The sequence below is a fragment of the Solanum dulcamara genome, chromosome 2 (assembly GCF_947179165.1).
Source record: "Solanum dulcamara chromosome 2, daSolDulc1.2, whole genome shotgun sequence".
NCBI lineage: Eukaryota > Viridiplantae > Streptophyta > Magnoliopsida > Solanales > Solanaceae > Solanum > Solanum dulcamara.
The window spans coordinates 72,025,883-72,045,269 of record NC_077238.1 but is presented as its reverse complement, the minus strand read 5'-3'; the positions used below and the strand labels follow the sequence as shown (position 1 = coordinate 72,045,269).

At 40.4% G+C, this 19,387-nt stretch overlaps 1 protein-coding gene and 2 pseudogenes across 1 annotated transcript; all 3 read left to right on the top strand.

The window, feature by feature from the left end:
• The first annotated feature begins 1,892 nt into the window (after window positions 1–1,892).
• On the top strand, window positions 1,893–2,012 carry LOC129881252 (5S ribosomal RNA; annotated as a pseudogene).
• An 8,102-nt stretch (window positions 2,013–10,114) lies between these two features.
• Window positions 10,115–10,795, top strand: LOC129872830 (uncharacterized). The gene is made up of 2 exons (XM_055947746.1): window positions 10,115–10,356; window positions 10,471–10,795. The coding sequence occupies exons 1-2, from the start codon at window positions 10,115–10,117 to the stop codon at window positions 10,793–10,795; spliced, it is 567 nt and encodes a 188-aa protein (XP_055803721.1).
• Window positions 10,796–11,052: 257 nt separating this feature from the next.
• LOC129872824 (uncharacterized) lies at window positions 11,053–16,893 on the top strand (annotated as a pseudogene).
• Window positions 16,894–19,387: the final 2,494 nt, after the last annotated feature.

Below are 19,387 nucleotides of genomic sequence, written 5' to 3'. Positions count from 1 at the left end.
CGAGCACAGTATATGATGATGTATATGATTACGTGTCCTAAGGTGCAGGTACAGTAACTTGTTAATTGTTATACTTTTCCCCTACATCCCTATTTCAGTTATAGTCTCAGTTATGTGTTGTTATGCTTTATATACTCAATACATATATAGTACTGACCCTATATTCTCTAGGGGACTGTGTTTCATGCCCGTAGGTATAAATGTTCATATTGGGGATCCGCCAGCTTAGGGTTTCTACTCAGCGATGTTGGGAGTGCTCCACTGTTCTGGAGCCTTACTGTTGATACTGGTCATGTAATATGTATATATTTGTATATTCAGGGGTACGACAAGGGTCCTGTCCTGCCATATGTTGTTGTTATCATTCCTAGAGGTCTGTAGACATATGGATGTGGGTTGTTTATGAATTTGTTTTGATTGTGCCTATACAGCATGTTGTAAATGTTTTTATGTTATGGAAGCCTTGTCGGATCACATGCCCTTTCATGAGATGATACGAATGAAAGAGGCTATATGTATATGAACAAGTTGTAAACTATTGAGGTTTTTGTGTATAATATCACATCACACACGGATCAACTTAAGTGTAGTTGATAGATACACATAAGAGGGTCCAGATCGGACCCCAGTCGCAGCCTACGGGGTTGGGTCCTGACAGTAACATCCTTCCCCCCTTTAAAACATTCATCCTCGAATGTTAACTTATCACGTAGGGGTTTAGATTGCCTTTGTGTATAGGGAAAAAGTGTGGATATGTTCTTTCTATCTTCTTTTTTACTTTCTAGGTCATCCCTTTTTTGGTTTTCGTTTTGCCATTATATCTTGACGGAAGTCACGTCCTAGTTTGCAACCTTCTAATTTATCGATCTAAGATGGCGATAGGTTGTTCCTTGTAGGATTCCATTTCTTGAATATTATCTATGGTCCATATTCTGGGTGGCCCACCAGTACCCTTGCGAAGTATCCCTATTTGATGGACTGGGCGTATAGTTTCCCAATCAGGTGGTAAGCTCAACTTATCGGCAAATTTATCCACCTTACGAGCACTTGATAAGGTTTAATGCATTTTGGGCTAAGTTTCCTTTTGGGGACTTACACATTCTACCATACAATGTCTTGTACAGGGCCATCTGGATACTGGAATGGTAGACATTCTTGGAGGCGATTTCAATAAGTGGTAGACGATCGTCCCAGTTACTTTTAAAGTCAACCATATAAGCTCATAATATATCTTTTAGCATTTGATAGTATGCTCAGTATGTTCAGCAGCTCGAGGGAAAAATATGGTACGAAGACCTGTCTGTGCTCCTGATCTCTTCTTGGACTGATCTCCAGACGTTAATTATAATTGAAGTCCCTCTATCTGAGATAATAACTGGGGAAACCTCCTGGAGTCTTACTACCTCCTTGACCTATAACTTTACCTAGTTTTAGCTGCATAGGTGGTCTTGATTGAAAGCAAATAGGCTGATTCATTAGCCTACTCACAATAATATGTATAGTACCCTAGTCTCGCAGAGTATAAAGTAGGTTTGTAATGACGTTGATAATTTGGGAATCCTTAGCCTCGTATAGTCCTTCTCGACTCTTTTGAAATCTTTAACTGGAACCCTACCCTTTTAGTTTTTTTTTTCTCTGGCCCCTTAGAGTTGGCTACCAAGTGGTGTCGAAATTCCCTCGCCCACTGGCCCTTATAGCCATTCCGTGGTTTGCCTACCATTAACTGGTACTATATTGAAGAATTGTGGCATTCAAGTGCGCCGTCAGTTAGCAATTAGCTAATCCTTCTTGTCTTGCTTAAGTCCTTTTTACAATACCCTCAACGTAACTTATAGTACTCCAGGTACATAATCTCATGTTGTTTCTCTGCTGCTAGTTTATATTCTTCCATCTCGCGCGATCATACCAGCACTAATGCTCAAAATTCCACCAGAATTTAGAAGTTAAAAGTGCTTGGGAAAGAGTAATACTGGGATGGGTGACCTTCCTAGGAAGTCTTCATGTCGCGCTTCATTGTAATCCTTGCAATAACGTGCGGGGCACTCAACTTAGCCCAAGATTTACCTTAGCATCGTCTCGCTAGTCTTTATGTTTTGCCTTGCCCTTTCCTCTATTATTTTGCAACCGGTATAGGGGTAGATCTTTGGTCCAACCGTGTCCATGTTTTACTTTGTCCGTAGCACTAATTCCATTCCTATGGTTTGGCTTAACTTATCCCCATATCTCTCGGTAGGGTATCCAAAATATCATAATGGTATTGTCATTATTGAGCCTTTATATTTTTTATCCTATACTTGCTCACTTAACCTGATATTTATATATCTATATTCGTAGGTTGCACGACCATTCTGACGCAACCTATAGGAGGTAGATGTAGTCCTTCCGTCTCCTGGTTCATTCTACTGTACACATCTTGCTCATATTGAAACTTGCCTGTCCCATCTTGCTATACTTCTGTCTTTTTCCTTATTCACTCTTTGCTCTTCTCATCCCCTATCATATGATGTTTCGTGTTCCCTTTTTCCTTGGTTATTTATCTACCGCAACACCATTTGCGACCAACTCTATGGCCAACATCTTGGCTTTTGACCCAGCATGGTGTCATTATCCTTCGTAGTGTCTCTTGAGTTATTCAATATCCTTTTATTGCTATACCCTTTTCTTTTCATATGCATTTACCTTTTAGCATTACGTCATTCAAGGTCTTGTTGAAAACTTCTTAACACTATCTTGTATAGCATTCTGACTTTTATCCAATTATTGACGACTTTCAGATCTTCCTAACTTGGTTCAACAAAGGATCTTATTGAAGTTTAAGCATTCATCTTAAATATGTTACCATATTAATTGCCTCCATCTTGCCCTTGTAGTTTTCTCACTTGCTTCCCCCCTTTAGAGGGTACTTATACCTTTATCCGCTTATACCTTGCTTTATGTCTCTACACCAGTTTTAAATTCATCCAATTCCCATTCCCCAGTCTACTTGGTACTGTATCATGTCCCCGTCTTTCTGCATTTTTTTTCTTTTTTGCCAACCTGATTATCCATGTACGGAATCTTGGCTAAATCACGAGGCAATAGGAGCCTTCCCACACATAGTGCGATACCTCATCTATTAATTTGTACTTGAGTAATGGGACCCATGGAATAACTCGTCCGAGGCCACATTCTATTTATCTTTATAAAAAGTTAATATACACTTGTAGCCATTCTAAATTTTCTTTTAACTAGGCAACATTTATATTCCGACATTCATTGTCCAAGGTTCTCTTGGAGTAGTGGCTTTCCCAACCTATATCCTTTGTTTCTTGGGATGAATGGAAGCTGCGCTATTACTCATTTATACCTTGTAGCCCTTACCCTTACTATGTACCCAACACAGGCTTTTAACTTAGTCAACATATACCAAGTACGCCTTAATAGTGGTCCTACTTTATCCCTGTATAATTGTATCACACCGTTCAATTCATACTTACATATCCCCATTTTAGTTTGTACTCATATTCAGTTCCTAACATCTTTTTGAGGTGCTTCTGTTCGAAGCTCTTTCCCCAATTAGTCGGTGGAGGACTATAAACTGTTATCATAAACCATTTTCCAACCATTGTTGGAAGAAATTAGAATCTCTTAAACATCACAATACTTCTTTTAATACTTGACCTACCTGGTCTCTTTCTGAGTTTATCCTCGAGTTATGAACAACTTATCTAATTTACAACTAAAAGTTGGAGCTTGGTACTTTTCAAGAAGAGTAAGGCTCAATTACTGGTGAGTTTCTCTTTTTATCTTCCTATTGCACAAATACGGCTTGAGATACTTAGTCTGAACTTTACTACTTAAATAGGCTTTTTGTTTCTCTGACATAAAATTCTCCAAGTAAAAAGGGTGCCCTTTATCGACTACTTGAAGGGTACCTCTTACAGCTTTAGTTAAACATAATAGGGGTACTTGGTATCAATTTCTGAGACACGTTAAGAATCTATGTTTCATTCCCTTTTCTTGTCCTGGGAAAATTTCGGCAGAGTTTTCTCTATATTCCTTACTTATCCCAAACTTGCACGCAGAAAATACCAACAATGCCTCAATGGGCCAATATATATATAAACGTTTATCACGCTTCATATTACAGCTGCACAGGGCTTCCCACATTATACCAAAATAAATCTAACAAAATTACTTTAGATGGACAACAAAACTTACTTATCGTCTCCCTGTACTTGTAGCCAATTAGTCCTTGGTCCGACCCGGTGACCTAGGAGATGAAGTACACTCTTCCTCTTTATCTGTGTGCCACTCGTCTATCCCTCTTGCTCTTCCTCACTTGAATCCAGAAGGCATGAATTACCAAGTGACCCCTGGTTTACCGATGTCCACGATAAGGTGCTCGAGTATACAGTAACACTTATCGTAGGCGTCGGTCTGACATAGTGCTCCATCATCAGAGTAACTGGCGTGGCTTACGGAACCGCTTCCTAAGTCATCGGACATTCTAGGGCTATTGCCGCTGGGCCTTCCAAGGAATTAGCCTTATTAGCATAATTAAGGTCCTCCAAAGGATCGGTCTCAATCGAATAACTGGGATCCTCCGAGGGATCAGTCTCAATCGAATAGCTCGGACTCCTCCTTCTCAGTCCTAGAGCCTGAGATCTCGGTTCCGAATGCACCCTGGGGGCCTTCTCCACACCCCCTTTACTGTTTAGGACTGACTTTTTCATCTTTCACCCCAATATGTACTTGCCTACAAGAAAGGAGGTCAGACACAATCCCCTCTATAGAGGCATCATCGTACGTATAATAGTTCATTAGGGTGGGATTATCCTAATAATATATCTCTATCGCACAATCTTAGATATGAAAGAAAGGTAACATCCTAAATGTCCTGTAGCTTCCTGTTTACAGACGTGGCGCAGAACACATTGATAAAAGACTCTACTAGATACGGTCTGCAGACAATCTAAGGACAAAATGCTTTGATACCACTTCTGTCACGACCCAACCCCGTAGGCCGTGATTGGGGTCCGACCTGAACCCCCGTATATATATCTATCAGTTGTAGTCAAGTCAAATTTTCAACTACGAAGTTCTATACATATCTTATCTACTTCTCCAGACCCCGCGCATAGCGGGAGCTTTAGTGCACCGGGCTGCCCTTTTTTTTATATATATATACATAAATGCCCTGGCCCTCTAGTGAGGGACTTAGTGGATAATGCAAGGAACTGTGCACGAGAATCTGCCCTGGCCCGAGACTTAGTAATAGAGGGGTTACAGTATGTACGAGTAGAGTAGTGAGTAACCGTATGCAATTTAAAATATTATCAGGGACCCGATAGTATAAGAGGGTTAAACTATCGTCTATGGACCCGTGTAGTAATGTAATCATCTCGAGTGTCCTCTAAATGCCATTATGGGGTACGTCAGTTGTAATCTCGGGGACCCTAGACATGTATTAACGCAAAGCCAAATTGCTTATGGAATCGGAAATATTTGTTAACATATAGTCTTTAAGACCTCGAGCCTGTACATTGGTTACCTTTTCAACATATAGAAGTTCCAGAGGGATATTTCAACTACGATAATAGTTCAATATTCAGGAGTAGATAAGATGTGCTTAAGAATGGAGTTACCCCAAAGCTCATATCATATTTAACTTATAACTAAGACATGCCCGAAAAAGAAAGAGAATAAGCTCTATATAGTATGTGCTTCCCTTCGTGTGGTCATTCTGTACATATTTTATACCCGGCCCATCCTGGGGCTCGATGAACAACTATGGCATCATAATCTCATTTTCATACCAAGTACTTATCAAGAGAAAAGAGAGGTAGCTTTCCACACACTACTCTTTAACACGTAGAAGCCTTAATAGGCAATACTTTATTCTTGAAGGAGTTCCAATACTAAGCAGTGGACAGAGATTATGAGGCGTACTTGGAGTTCTGGGAATAGAATTATCCCCTCATTTCACATACCATTTACTTAAGACTAATACATGCCAAAAGGGAAGAAAGAAAGCTTTACATACTTATTCCAAATCATGCCAAGAGAAAGCTTCACATACATCTTATGAGTCAATCTTTATCCCGTTCGCCTTGTCTTCCTTTGAACCTATTCAACATGGAAGTAATACAAATATCAACCACTCTTGACTTTCCAGCATCTTAAGTTTCACCTTAGCATTCAAGGAATCTATTTCCTTGTTCGTCTCCTCGACTAGTTCTTTAATTAGTTAAGACGTTAACGAAAATCGGGCAGCACTCCTCTATAATGTGCCCTATCTGAATTTCCAATTACACCCCTAATACCTACAGACAACCAACAAAAATAACCTGCAGCATATGTTTAAGCAATTCACACCAACAATATACAACATAAACTCCAAACAACTCGCTCGAAACTATGATATCAAAATAGAGTTTCTAGACTTTATTTTGCAACGCCTTTAATTATACGAAATGAGGGGTAGGGTGGTTGAAACCAGAAGAACCCACACATCTTTTAGAACGCTTTTAGGCCCTGCAACACACCCCCACAAACCTGCAGTAGTACACCACAAGCCCAACACTTTTCTTCGACGACAATTCAACTATAGCGACTCCAATTTAGTTTGTTTCGAACGTCAAGCGTTTCTATGATATTTTCACATTTCCAGACACCTATAGGGCGTGTAACACACTCCATAACAACACCATAAGTCTAAATTAAAAGGAGAAACCTTACCTTTCCCGAAATTGGCCAAAACTCGCCAAAACTGCACCTGAGAAACTTCTTGATGTGCTGAAATGGGGCGGGCTATTTGTGTCACTTCTACGCTGCCCCAAATTGGAATTTTATGTTATCAAATATCATTATATCACCACAGGATACCTTAAAGAATTAATTCACAGAATGGAGCTCGGGCCTTACCTTTCTTGGCCTCAAACCCGTAACCCTCTCTTCTTGCTCTTAAAGTATTTTCCTTCAACTTCCTCTTATTTTTTCTAAGTTTAAAGCTGAAAAAATGATTTAGTAGACCTCATAAGATACATATACACATCTCCACGTGATTAAGGAACACTGTAGGTAAGTAATTAACGGAGAAAAACTTCGTAACTTACCTTAGTTTTCTATAAACCATGGCTGCCTCCTTTCTTCTCTACGTTTTTCTCTCTTCTTTTGGCTGAAGTTTTAGCTCCAAAATGTGATAAGTAATGACTTAAGAGTCATATATATGTCTCCTCAAAAGGTGACACGTGTCAGCCCCTAAGGGTGACACGTGTCCAGCCCCCATTGGGCCAACACATTCATGCAGCCAATCCATGGCTGCCATGTGTCCTTGGTGGGGCCCACCCCTAAGTAGGTGGGTCACCTATTTGACTCCAAGCAGGTGGGTCACCTGCTTCCACGTGGCACTTCCCTAGGCTGCCACGTGACTCCTCCTCTTGCTGCCACATGTCATCTTCTCCTCTTCCCTATGGGTTCGTAATCTCGTCTTATTTTAAGAACCCGTGTAATCCCTGCTACGTAAGCTTGGTATGTACTCAAATAGATTAGGTACGTAAGATTTCTAAGTTAGTAGTTTATGTAGGTAAATCGAGTCCTACGACTCTTTACTTGGCCTCCAACTCTTTCCGGATTCTTATAACCGTATTCTCAACCTTCCCTACCATGGGGTACCACATTCTCCCTTCCTTAGAGTCATTTGATAGTGTGGTAGATTATCCGAATCACTTGACAACTTCTAACAAGCTTAAGAGATATTTCGAGCTCAAGAGTGTGGGGTGTAACAGAATCATTGATTAAACTCCTTCAATTGATATCTAGACCATTGCTAATGAGGACAAAACTTCCTATTTCAGTATAGGGGCATGCTATTTTGCATGCAGCAGCACTTGTGCGCATAAGACCAACAAATTATCATGAATTTTCCCTATTACAATTGACGTTTGGAAGGGAGCCAAATATATCCCATCTTAGAATATTTGGGTGTGCGGTATATGTCTCAATTGCTCCACCGCACTGCATAAAGATGGATCCCTAAAAAAGGTTGGGAATATATGTTGGGTATGAATCTCCTTCTATTATAAAATATTTGGAACATATTACTGGAGATTTATTTATGCCAAGATTCGTTGATTGTCATTTTGATGAATCAGTATACCCAACATTAGGGGAGAACATAAGCAGTTGAAAAATGAGATAGATTGAAATTCATTGTCATTATCTCATTTCGATCCTTGAACAAATCAATGTGAGCAAGAAGTTCAAAAGATGATTTATTTGCAGAATATTGAAAATCAACTGCCGGATGCATTTACTAACCTTCCACGGGTTACTAAATCGCATATCCCAGCTGTTAATGCTCAAGTTCGAGTTGATGTCCTGATAGGACAACTTGTTCAAGCAAATGAGTCTAGGCCACGCTTAAAACGTGGAAGACCAATTGGTTCCAAAGACAAAAATCCTCAAAAAAGGAAAGGAATAAATGATCAAGATGATTATAATTTGGATAAAAGAGCTCAAGAAGAGCCCAGAGACACAACAAATGGTGATACCACCAAGGAGGTCCAAGTACCTGAAAATAATGAGAATGAAGAAGTCTCAATAAGTTATGTCTCGACTGGAAAACGGTGGAACCGAAATGATATTGTGGTCGATAATTTTTTTGCTTATAATATTGTCATTGAAATAATGCAACAATATAAGGATCTTGAACCAAAATCTGTCGATGAATGCAGACAGAGAAATGATTGGCCAAGATGGAAGGATGCAATTCAAGCAGAGTTAACTTCACTTGAAAAATGTAAAGTTTTCGGATAAATAATTCAAACACCTGAAGGTGTCAAACTAGTAGGGTTGCTAGGGCAAGAGGGGAGACGTTTTTTGGAGGCAGAAAAAGAAGAGAAGAAAGACGAAAGAAGAAGAGAAGCACAAAAACATCTTAGGTTATTTTCTTACCTTAGTGTATTCTAATGTATTTGGAATTGATTCCTTGTTGTTGTTATTTACATATGAGTAGCTAAACACCCAAATTCCGGGGCTATAGCTACGAAACATGATTTAATAGCATTTAAACTTGGTGAAAGATGGGTTGTTGATTCTAATTACTCTTCCATTCTTGTGATTATGATTTTGATGTTTGGCCAGCATTAAGATATATATGTTGTTTATCTTGAATTCGGAAGAGGACAGGTAGATAGAACAAAGAAGGGAAGGAATGTGTTCATACTAACATACGTTAGCATGATTAGTAGATAGGATGCTTGTGACACATACCTATTTACCACATTTGGTTATGATAAAGGATGATAGTTAAATGCATTTTTATTATTTCATACCTATCACCGCTCAATGATGTAGTTAGGTTGGCAATGAAGATAGGCAATTATAGGTCGAAAAACCATAATTGGATTATTAACCCTTTTTATCAGTAATTAAATAACCCATCGGAAACTAAGATTGAATGATAGTAAACTTGATTTCACGTTATACTATAGCCCTGGAATCTCTTAAAGCCCGATTAATATACATAATTATTGCATTGTCTTCACTTCGAGAAAGTGTTTATACTTCCGAAAATTAGTAACAAACAATCTCAACCTCATTGCATAACTATAATTAGTGGAGGCATTTGAAAGAAACTGTTTGCCTTATCAAGGTCCCTGTGGATTCGATATCTGGCTTGAAAGAGCCGCTTTACTACTTGAGAGACTACGTACACTTGCGTGTGCAATTGTAGCCACAACAAGTTTTTGGCGCCGCTGCCGGGGACCTTAGAAATTAGGCAAATTGACTTTCTATGTTGATTATGCTAGCTTTAACAACTTGGTCTTAGCTGTGAATTTTCGCAGGTAACTTAAACATTACATTGGATAGAGACAAAGAGCTTGTAGATCCGTTATCCGAGCCTGAACGATTCTTTCAGCGGAAGAGGCGAACAACGGCTTCGTAAAACTTAATATATAAACTAAATCTGGCGGAAAATCACGATTTAGAAGGAGAGGTCTTTCCAGAAGAGCTCCCTGCAGCCATGGAAGCCAGGATCGTACGTGATGTGGCAGTCCCACTCACTGTAAATGTCACCTCCAGCATTCAGAAACCGCCAGCTGGAGGGAGATTTGAATTAAAATAGAACATGGTGCAATTATTGCACTCTAATGGACAGTTCACGGGATTGCCTCATGAAGACCCTCAAGTTCACATCCAAAATTTTTTGGAGATCAGCGACACTTACACGCCAATTGGGGTATCTCCTGATTATGTGAGACTAACATCGTTTCCTTTTTCTTTGATAGGAGAAGCCAAGAGGTGGTTGAAGTCGAAACCACCAAATTCAATCACTTTGTGGAATGATTTGTCCCGCAAGTTTCTTATAAGGTTCTTCCCTTCGGGGAAGATGGCTAAGTAGAGGGCTGAAATTTTGAGCTTCAAGCAAAAGTTAGGAGAAAATTTGTACCAATCTTGGGACAGATTTAAATCATTACTCATTAGTTGCCCTCATCATTATCAGGCTAACGAAGTTTTGGTTCATACCTTCATAGAAGGGTTGGAGCCTAACACCAAAATTCTTCTTGATTCAGCTGCAGGTGGGCAAGCCTTGGAGAAAACATATGATGAGTTATACACATTGTTAAATCGCATATCCCAGGGAAATTCAGAGTGGAATGGAGGAAGTGCTCGATCTGTCACCCAAAAACAAGTAGGCATGTTAGAGGTTGATGCAGTAACTGCATTGACAACACAAATATATGGTGCGAAGTATGTAGAAGCAGTGAGCATGTGGCCGAACATTGTGGAGAAAATCCAGAATCAATAAATTTTGTAGGTAATGCACCTAAGGGTGTTGGTAACCAAAACTATGGAAATACTTACAACCCAAATTGGAGAAACCATCCTAACTTCTCATGGGGTGGAAATAAACAAAATCATCATCACGGGCCAACTCAATACAGACCACAGGGAAGTGGACACCAATACAATAACCCTAGTCAAGGATACAATGCTCAAAGTCAAATTGATCAAGCATCAACAAAATCGGGAAGCATGAGTATTGAGGACATGTTGAAACAAATCATGACAGACCAAGCCAAGCTAGCTTCCGATGTCCGACAAAATCAACTGGATACCCAAAATTTAGAGAAACAGCTTGGGCAATTAGCAAGTGCACATAGTTCTCACCAACAAGGGGGCTTACCAGGTAACACTGACCCCAATCCCAAACAGGTGAATGTCGTGACTACTCGCAGTGGTCGCCTATTCACTGAATTGGCTCCCAAAGCAAAATTGGCAGAGGAAAAAGGCAAAGAGCAAGTCGGGCAAGAAGGTGAACCTAGCGGGTCAAAAAAATAGAGAAACCAAAGACAAAACCTCCTCCTCCATTTCCTCAAAAATTTAAAAAGAAGAAAGAAGATGAGTGTTTTGCAAAGTTTATAGATTTGTTGAAACAGGTGCAAATTAATTTGCCTTTGATTGATGTTTTATAGGGAATCCCAAAGTATGCTAAATTCATCAAGGATATCATGGCCAATAAAAGCAAATTGGCTTAATTTGCAACTGTGGCACTCACTGAAGAGTGTAGTTCAAGAATCTTGAACAAAAGCAAGCTTCCAGCCAAACTAAAAGATCCAGGTAGTTTCACGGTGCAGGTAACTATCGGTAAATATAGTAATGCAAGAGGTCTCTGTGATCTGGGTGCTAGTATCAACTTAATGCCTAGATCCATGCTTAAGAAATTAGGCCTGGGAGAACTTAAAGCAACAACTATTTTGCTACAGTTGGCTGATCGTTCTGTAGCTAGACCTGATGGTATCATTGAAGATGTTTTGGTACAAGTAGGATCCCCTCATCTTTCCTGTTGATTTTGTCATTTTAGATTTTGAGCCGGACCCCGATGTTCCTTTTATCTTAGGACGCCCGTTCTTAGCAACAGGCGGGGCACTAATTGATGTGGCTGCAGGTAGATTGACTATGAGAGCACATGATAAAGTGGAAGTGTTTGATGTATATCATGCACTGAAATTGCCTGAAATTTATGAGAAGCTGTCTGCTGTAACCATCATTGACGAGGAAATATCAGCTCAATGTACTACCTCAAATGACCCATTGGCGAAAGTCGTAATGGGTCAAGATATTACAGAGGACATAGAAGCTAAAGAGCTAGAAAGTGTACTCGATATGCCAAATATTAGCATGTGGAAGAAGAATGTAGAACCCTTAAACACAGAATTGGGTCCTTCACCCAAGCCTTCTCTCAAGGAAGCCCCTAAATTGGAGTTAAAAAAACTGCCAGCACATCTCAGGTATGTTTTTCTTGGAATAAATAACACTTTACCTATAATCCTTTCATCTGCTTTGTCTGAGGCATAGGTCCTAGCAGCACTGGAGGTACTAAAGAGGCACAAAAAGGCCATTGGGTGGCAAATGGCTGATCTTCATGGCATCAGCCCCGCTTTATGCATGCATATAATTTTCATGGAAGAAGGACATAAGGCTAGTGCATAACCACAACGCCGGTTGAACCCCATCATGAAAGAGGTTGTGAAGAAAGAGATAATTAAATAGCTAGATGCAGGCATAATATACCCAATTTCTGACAGTAACTGGGTAAGCCCAATTCAGTGTGTACCAAAGAAAGGGGGAATGACTGTGATATCCAATGAAAAAAACAAGTTAATACCTACAAGAACAGTGACTGGGTGGCGCATATGCATGGACTACAGAAAGTTGAATGATGCAACAAGAAAAGATCACTACCCTGTGCCGTTCATTGACCAAATGCTTGATAGGTTAGCAGGCCAAGAATACTACTATTTTTTAGATGGATATTCAGGTTACAATCAAATCACCATCGCACCAGAGGATCAAGAAAAGATAACATTCACATGCCCTTACGGAACTTACGCATTCAAGCGTATGCCGTTTGGCCTTTGCAATGCTTCTGCCACTTTTCAGAGGTGTATGATTGCAATATTTCATGATATGGTGGAAGATTTTGTAGAGGTTTTCATGGATGACTTTTCAGTTTTCGGAGAGCCTTTTGATCTTTGCTTGAAAAATCTAGAGAAAGTACTTGCAAGGTGTGAAGAAACAAACCTTGTCTTAAACTGGGAGAAGTGTCATTTCTTGGTAAAAGAGGGTATTGTGTTGGGACATAAAGTGTCAAAAGATGGGTTGGAAGTGGACAAAGCAAAAATTGAAGTGATTGAGAAACTTCCGCCACCAATCTCAGTAAAAGGAGTTTGAAGTTTTTTAGGTCATGCCGGATTCTACAGGCGTTTCATCAAAGATTTTTCCAAGATAGCCAAACCAATGTGTGGGTTGCTCGAAAAAGAGGTAAAATTTGTTTTTGATGATGAATGTTTGCAGGCATTTGAACTCTTGAAGAAAAAGCTGATTGAAGCCCCTATCCTACTAGCTCCTAACTGGGAGTTACCTTTTGTGCTGATGTGTGACGCAAGCGATACAGCAGTGGGTGCAGTTCTGGGACAAAGGAAGGAGAAAAATTTTTATTCCATTTATTATGCAAGCAAAACTCTTGATTCTGCTCAGGCAAATTACACGGTCACGGAGAAAGAAATGCTGGCGTTGGTCTATGCGTTTGATAAATTCCGCTCTTACTTGGTAGGTACAAAAGTGATTGTTTTTACTGACCATGCAGCTCTTAGGTACCTATTCAACAAGAAGGATTCCAAGCCAAGGCTCATCAAATGGATTCTATTGTTACAAGAATTCGATATCAAAATCAAAGATAGGAGGGGATGCGAAAATCAAATAGCAGACCATCTATCAAGATTAGAGGGTTCGCCCCATGTGGCTGAGCAGGAGCCGATAAAGGAGGAATTTCCGGATGAGCAACTACTGGAAATAGAGGTACAAGATCTCCCATGGTACGCTGATATCGTGAACTACCTTGTTAGTGGAGTGTTCCCTCCTGATGCTACCTCACAACAAAAGAAGAAGCTTATGCATGATGCTCGCCTCTATATATGGGACGAGCCTTATTTATTCAAGCGAGGTGTTGATCGAATGGTGAGGAGATGTGTGCCAGAAGCAGAAGTACACCAAGTATTGGTTGTATGCCACTCATCACCATATGGCGGCCATCATGGAGGAGAGCACACTGCACATAAGGTACTTCAATCGGGTTTCTTTTGGCCTACGTTGTTTAAGGACGCTGCAGGTTATGTGAAGAACTGTGACCAATGTCAAAGAACGGGCACCATATCACGAAGACATGAAATGCCTTTGAACAACATTCTAGAGGTTGAAATCTTCAATATATGGGGAATGGACTTCATGGGTCCTTTTCCTCCCTCATGTGGAAATCAATATATATTAGTGGTAGTGGATTACGTGTCCAAATGGGTTGAAGCCGTGGCCCTTCCTACAAATGATTCGAAAATGGTGAGCAAGTTTGTGAAAAAGCATATCTTCACTCGATTTGGCACTCCCAGGGCAATTATCAGTGATGGAGGGTCACACTTCATAAATCAAACAGTAAAGAATCTCTTGGCTAAGTATGGGGTGAGGCATAAAGTCGCTACAGCATATCATCCTCAAACCATTGGGCAAGTGGAGGTATCCAACAGAGAGGTAAAACAGATATTACAAAAGACTGTGAATGCGCAAAGGAAAGATTGGTCGGCAAAATTAGATGAAGCTCTTTGGGCATACCGAACAGCATACAAAACACCCATTGGAACCTCCCCATACCAAATGGTATTCGGTAAGGCGTGTCACCTACCAGTGGAGTTAGAACATCAAGCTTACTGGGCAATCAAGAAGCTTAATTTGAATCCAGAGCTAGCAGGACGGAAGAGGTTGAATCAATTGCACGAGATGGAAGAGTTTAGGCTCCATGCTTATGAAAATGCTAAGCCCTACAAGGAGAAAACAAAGCGATGGCATGACAAGCACATCATCACCCACACTCTTGAACCTGGGCAAAAGGTACTCCTCTTCAATTCTAGACTCAAGCTCTTCCCTGGAAAATTGCGATCCAAATGGAGTGGACCTTTTGAGGTGGTGCGTACAACGTCACATGGAGCTGTGGAATTGTGGAATACAATGAAAACGTCTACATTCTTGGTAAATGGACAAAGAGTAAAAAATTACTTTGCTGAAGATGTTAACCGGGAAGAGGAAGCCATCGAACTGGAAAATGAGTGAGGCAACAGCTGGGTCGTGCCACGACGGGAAATAAGGCGCTGCACGGGAGGCAACCCGTGATGTGTATCGTAACTTAGGACTTATAGTTTGTAATTTTATTTTTCTTTAAAAATAGAGTTTGATGTTGCGATTATATGTATATATATATATATATATATTTTTTTCGTCGAGCCACGACCAAAAATAAGGCGCTAGGTGGGAGGCAACCCACCCAGTTGTTTATATAATTGTGAAAATTTCATGTGCAGAACAATAGGTAGCAGTGTAGAACAAGCTGGAGTTTGGAGAAGCATTGGCTCTTGGCGCTACACTGGCGCGATGCGCCACTACAGCGCCAAAACCTGCACAGATTCTAGTGGCGCGACGCGCCAGGAGGCAAACTACTGAGGCATGTTTTGGGCGCGATAGTGGCGCGATGCGCCACTGCAGCGCCAAGTGAAAGTCTTCAGAAATACTCTGGGCACGATAGTGGCACGATGCGCCACTACAGCGCCATAAGCAGGGTCGGGCCAAAAGCCTAAATATCAGGTTTAAAACAGACCAAAACCCTCCATTCCCTCAATTGCCTCCATTATCTCCTTCATTAGCCGACCCTAAAACTCCCAAAATCCTTCCCTCTTCAACTTCCCCTCTAATTTCTTAAACTCCCAAAAGTTTCCCCCTTCCACTTCCACTCTAATCTCTACTATAAATCACCTTCCTTCACACACATATTCTACCACAAAACATTCACCTCACCAAATCATCCCTAAATCTCCTTTCTCTCCTCTTTGAACTTTTCCAAACAACCACAATAAGTTTTCTACCAAATTACCCTTCTCCTTTTTAATTGCATCCAAAGGAAAACAAGTGGCCCAAGGAGTTGGCAATAAGAGGTCCCGAAAAACTGGGAGTTCTTCAACCACTGGACAAACAAGCTCAGGGATACCACCGCGTCGATTTGGTAGACAAGCAGTGGAGCAGTATGGATTAGATTGGTTTGACTCCCCAAAAGAAGCTAAATACATGGGAGATGAATATGTGAATGAAGGAAAGCTACAGACGGAGTTCCCCCGAGTTCACGAGATGGTCTACAATCTGGGTCTTCAATTCATTTTTGAAGACCAAGGTGAGTGCAATTTAACTCTTGTCCGTGAATTTTATGCAAATTGGAACACTGATCAGTCAAGTACCAATAAGGTAGAGGTTAGGGGTAAAGTTATCCGTTTTTCAACTAGAAATTTGAATGAGTTTTTGGGGACACCACATTGTGATTTTAATGAATTTATAGATATGAAAGAACAGCCACCATACAGAGATATTCGTCATACTCTTTGTGGTACTAACTCTGTTTCCCAATGGGAGAGGGCAAAAGACACCGGTAGGCACAGTACGCTGCATTATTCACATTTGAATAGTGAAGCCAAGGTGTGGTTGAAAATCGTGTGCAGTGTCTTATTGCCATGTAAGCATATGTCAGAAGTGACTAGAGAAAGGCTTGTCCTAGTTTACCGGTTGATGAAGGGGTTGCAGGTAAATGCCGGGTCGGTGATCCGTCGCAATATGCTGAAATTCAGAAACAATAAGAGGTGGCGTTTCTGTTATGGAAGCATAACAACCCAAATGTTGAGGGCTCAAGGAGTTGAGAAAGAAAGTCACGATCTAAGTGCACCAAGGGTGCCGTATTTGATTTGTAAGGTGGTTGACGTTACCAAAACAAGAAGTCATGATGCAGCACAGGGACAAATGTTATCGACTGTAAAATGACAAGTTCGCGACGAAAGTTGGATGGGTCGCATGTTTGGAATGGCAGAATTACAATTGCATACTGGTGGGCGTCCGGCAACTGCCGAAGAGATGACAGAATTGGCAGAGTGCTAACCTCTAACGGATAGTGCTATGCATATATGCAGGGTAGGGCCAGATTTTCAAGAGCCTCTGGATGATGATGAACCCACCATGGAAGAGGTAGGAGAAGACGAGGAAGATGAAGAACCAGAGGATACGGCTACCACTGCTCTTATGGTGGTAGATAACACAGCCACCATAATTGGAGGAGATGATAACTGATCTATGCAGGGAGTTCTTTCTTTCACTCTTAAAACTATGCATTGTTATAGAGCACTGGGGACGGTGCTTTGTTTAGGTGTGGGGTGAGAGTGTGAGAATTGATTATTGTACCTTTGTAGAAACTTTACTTTAGTGCATTTTAGTGCATTTTTCATTTTGGGTTTCTTGGTAGTTGTTTTCGGTTCTTTAGCCAAGGATAGTCCCTTTTGAACCGTACAAAAAAAAATGTGTTTCAGTCTGTTTAAAGTCTGACTAGGTTATGCATGTGAGGGAAGGGATGTTATGAAATAAAATGACTAGTTTAAGACACTTAAATTCTTGTATTTGACTCAGGTGATGCATGCTTTCATATGATTGTGTAGTTGGCATTCAATAGTTATCATCCCTAAATTGTACATGTGCTATGTGGGAGTGGGGATTGTATGTATTCAGTACAGACATATTGAGAGCTAGAACTTGCCCGGGGTGTATGCGAAACAAAATAAAGATTGTTTAGTTTAGGAAAGAAACTAGGCATTTCTTAAATAGCCTTGGTTATTTTCCCTTGCTTTATACTAAACCCAAGCTTTCAATACTCTCTTATTCCGAGCCTCACTTTGTGGTAAAAAAGAAAGAAAAAAAGGGTGAAAAGGGTGATGTATTGAAGTGTTTAAGAAAGGTACCAAATACTGATTCTTACCGTCCCACCAGTTTAAATCACAACTTATGAAGATCTATGCAATCCTAAAACTATTGCATTCTTGTATTGATAGAGCAAAACACGGAGGGCAAGCCTATGGAAATCCTTGTGTAGCACATGAAATCGTTTGAGTGAGTAAGGTGCACATGTTAAATTGTAAGGATTTGATAATCTATAGAATGTCCAATTAAATGATGCATATGAGTTTGCTGTATTATAGAGTCAATTCTTGAGTTTAAGAGGTGTTGAACTAATTAAGATGATTGAACATGTGTAGCCAGGTGCTTAAGGTATATCTGAGACAGATTGCCTTATGTTCATTATAGGATCAACGTCTACGCTCAATTCAGGTGTTTGTTCGAGGACGAACAAAAGTCTAAGTGGGGGTGGTGATCTTGGGCGCATTTATAAGCCCATGCACTATGTTTGGCCATTGTTGTGTGGCATTCTGAGAAATAATTGAAGTCAAATGTCGTGTTTTGGATGAATATCAAGCAAGTGTGAAATAAGGTATGAGTTCTAACATATGCAGGAATTTTGCAAAGCAAAAGGCAGGAAAAATGGTCCTGGCGCTATGGTAGCGCGATGCGCCACTGCAGCGTCAAAACCTGCACAGACTTTAGTGACGCGACGCGCCAGGATGCAAACTACTGAGGCATGTTTTGGGCCCGATAGTGGCACGATGCGCCATTGCAGTGCCAAGCGAAAGTCTTCAGAAATACTCTGGGGCGCGATAGTGGCGCGATGCCCCACTGCAGCGCCAAGCGAAATTCTTCAGAAATTCTCTAGGCGCGATAGTGGCGCGATGCGCCACTACAGCGCCATCAACTTTCCAATTTTTTATTATTCTTCCCTTCAATAATTGAAAGGAGAGAGAACACTTTAAATAGTGGGGTGTGCTAGGGCAAGAGGAGAGATGTTTTTTGGTGGCAGAAAAAGAAGAGAAGAAAGACGAAAGAAGAAGAGAAGCACAAAAACATCTTAGGTTTTTTTCTTACCTTAGTGTATTCTAATGTATTTGGAATTGATTCCTTGTTGTTGTTATTTACATATGAGTAGCTAAACACCCAAATTCCGGGGCTATAGCTACGAAACATGATTTAATAGCATTTAAACTTGGTGGAAGATGGGTTGTTAATTCTAATTACTCTTCCATTCTTGTGATTATGATTTTGATGTTTGGCCAGCATTAAGATATATATGTTGTTTATCTTGAATTCGGAAGAGGACAGGTAGATAGAACAAAGAAGGGAAGGAATGTGTTCATACTAACATACGTTAGCATGATTAGTAGATAGGATGCTTGTGACACATACCTATTTACCACATTTGGTTATGATAAAGGATGATAGTTAAATGCGTTTTTATTGTTTCATACCTATCACCGCTCAATGATGTAGTTAGGTTGGCAATGAAGATAGGCAATTATAGGTCGGAAAACCATAATTGGATTATTAACCCTTTTTATCAGTAATTAAATAACTCATCGGAAACTAAGATTGAATGATAGTA

Excerpts from the sequence above, each read along its gene's own strand:
- LOC129872830 (XM_055947746.1), top strand. The coding sequence starts at position 10,115 with ATGGTGCAATTATTGCACTCTAATGGACAGTTCACGGGATTGCCTCAT. Across the intron at positions 10,357-10,470 it reads TCCCGCAAGTTTCTTATAAG|TTGCCCTCATCATTATCAGG; the intron begins GTTCTTCCCTTC and ends ATTACTCATTAG.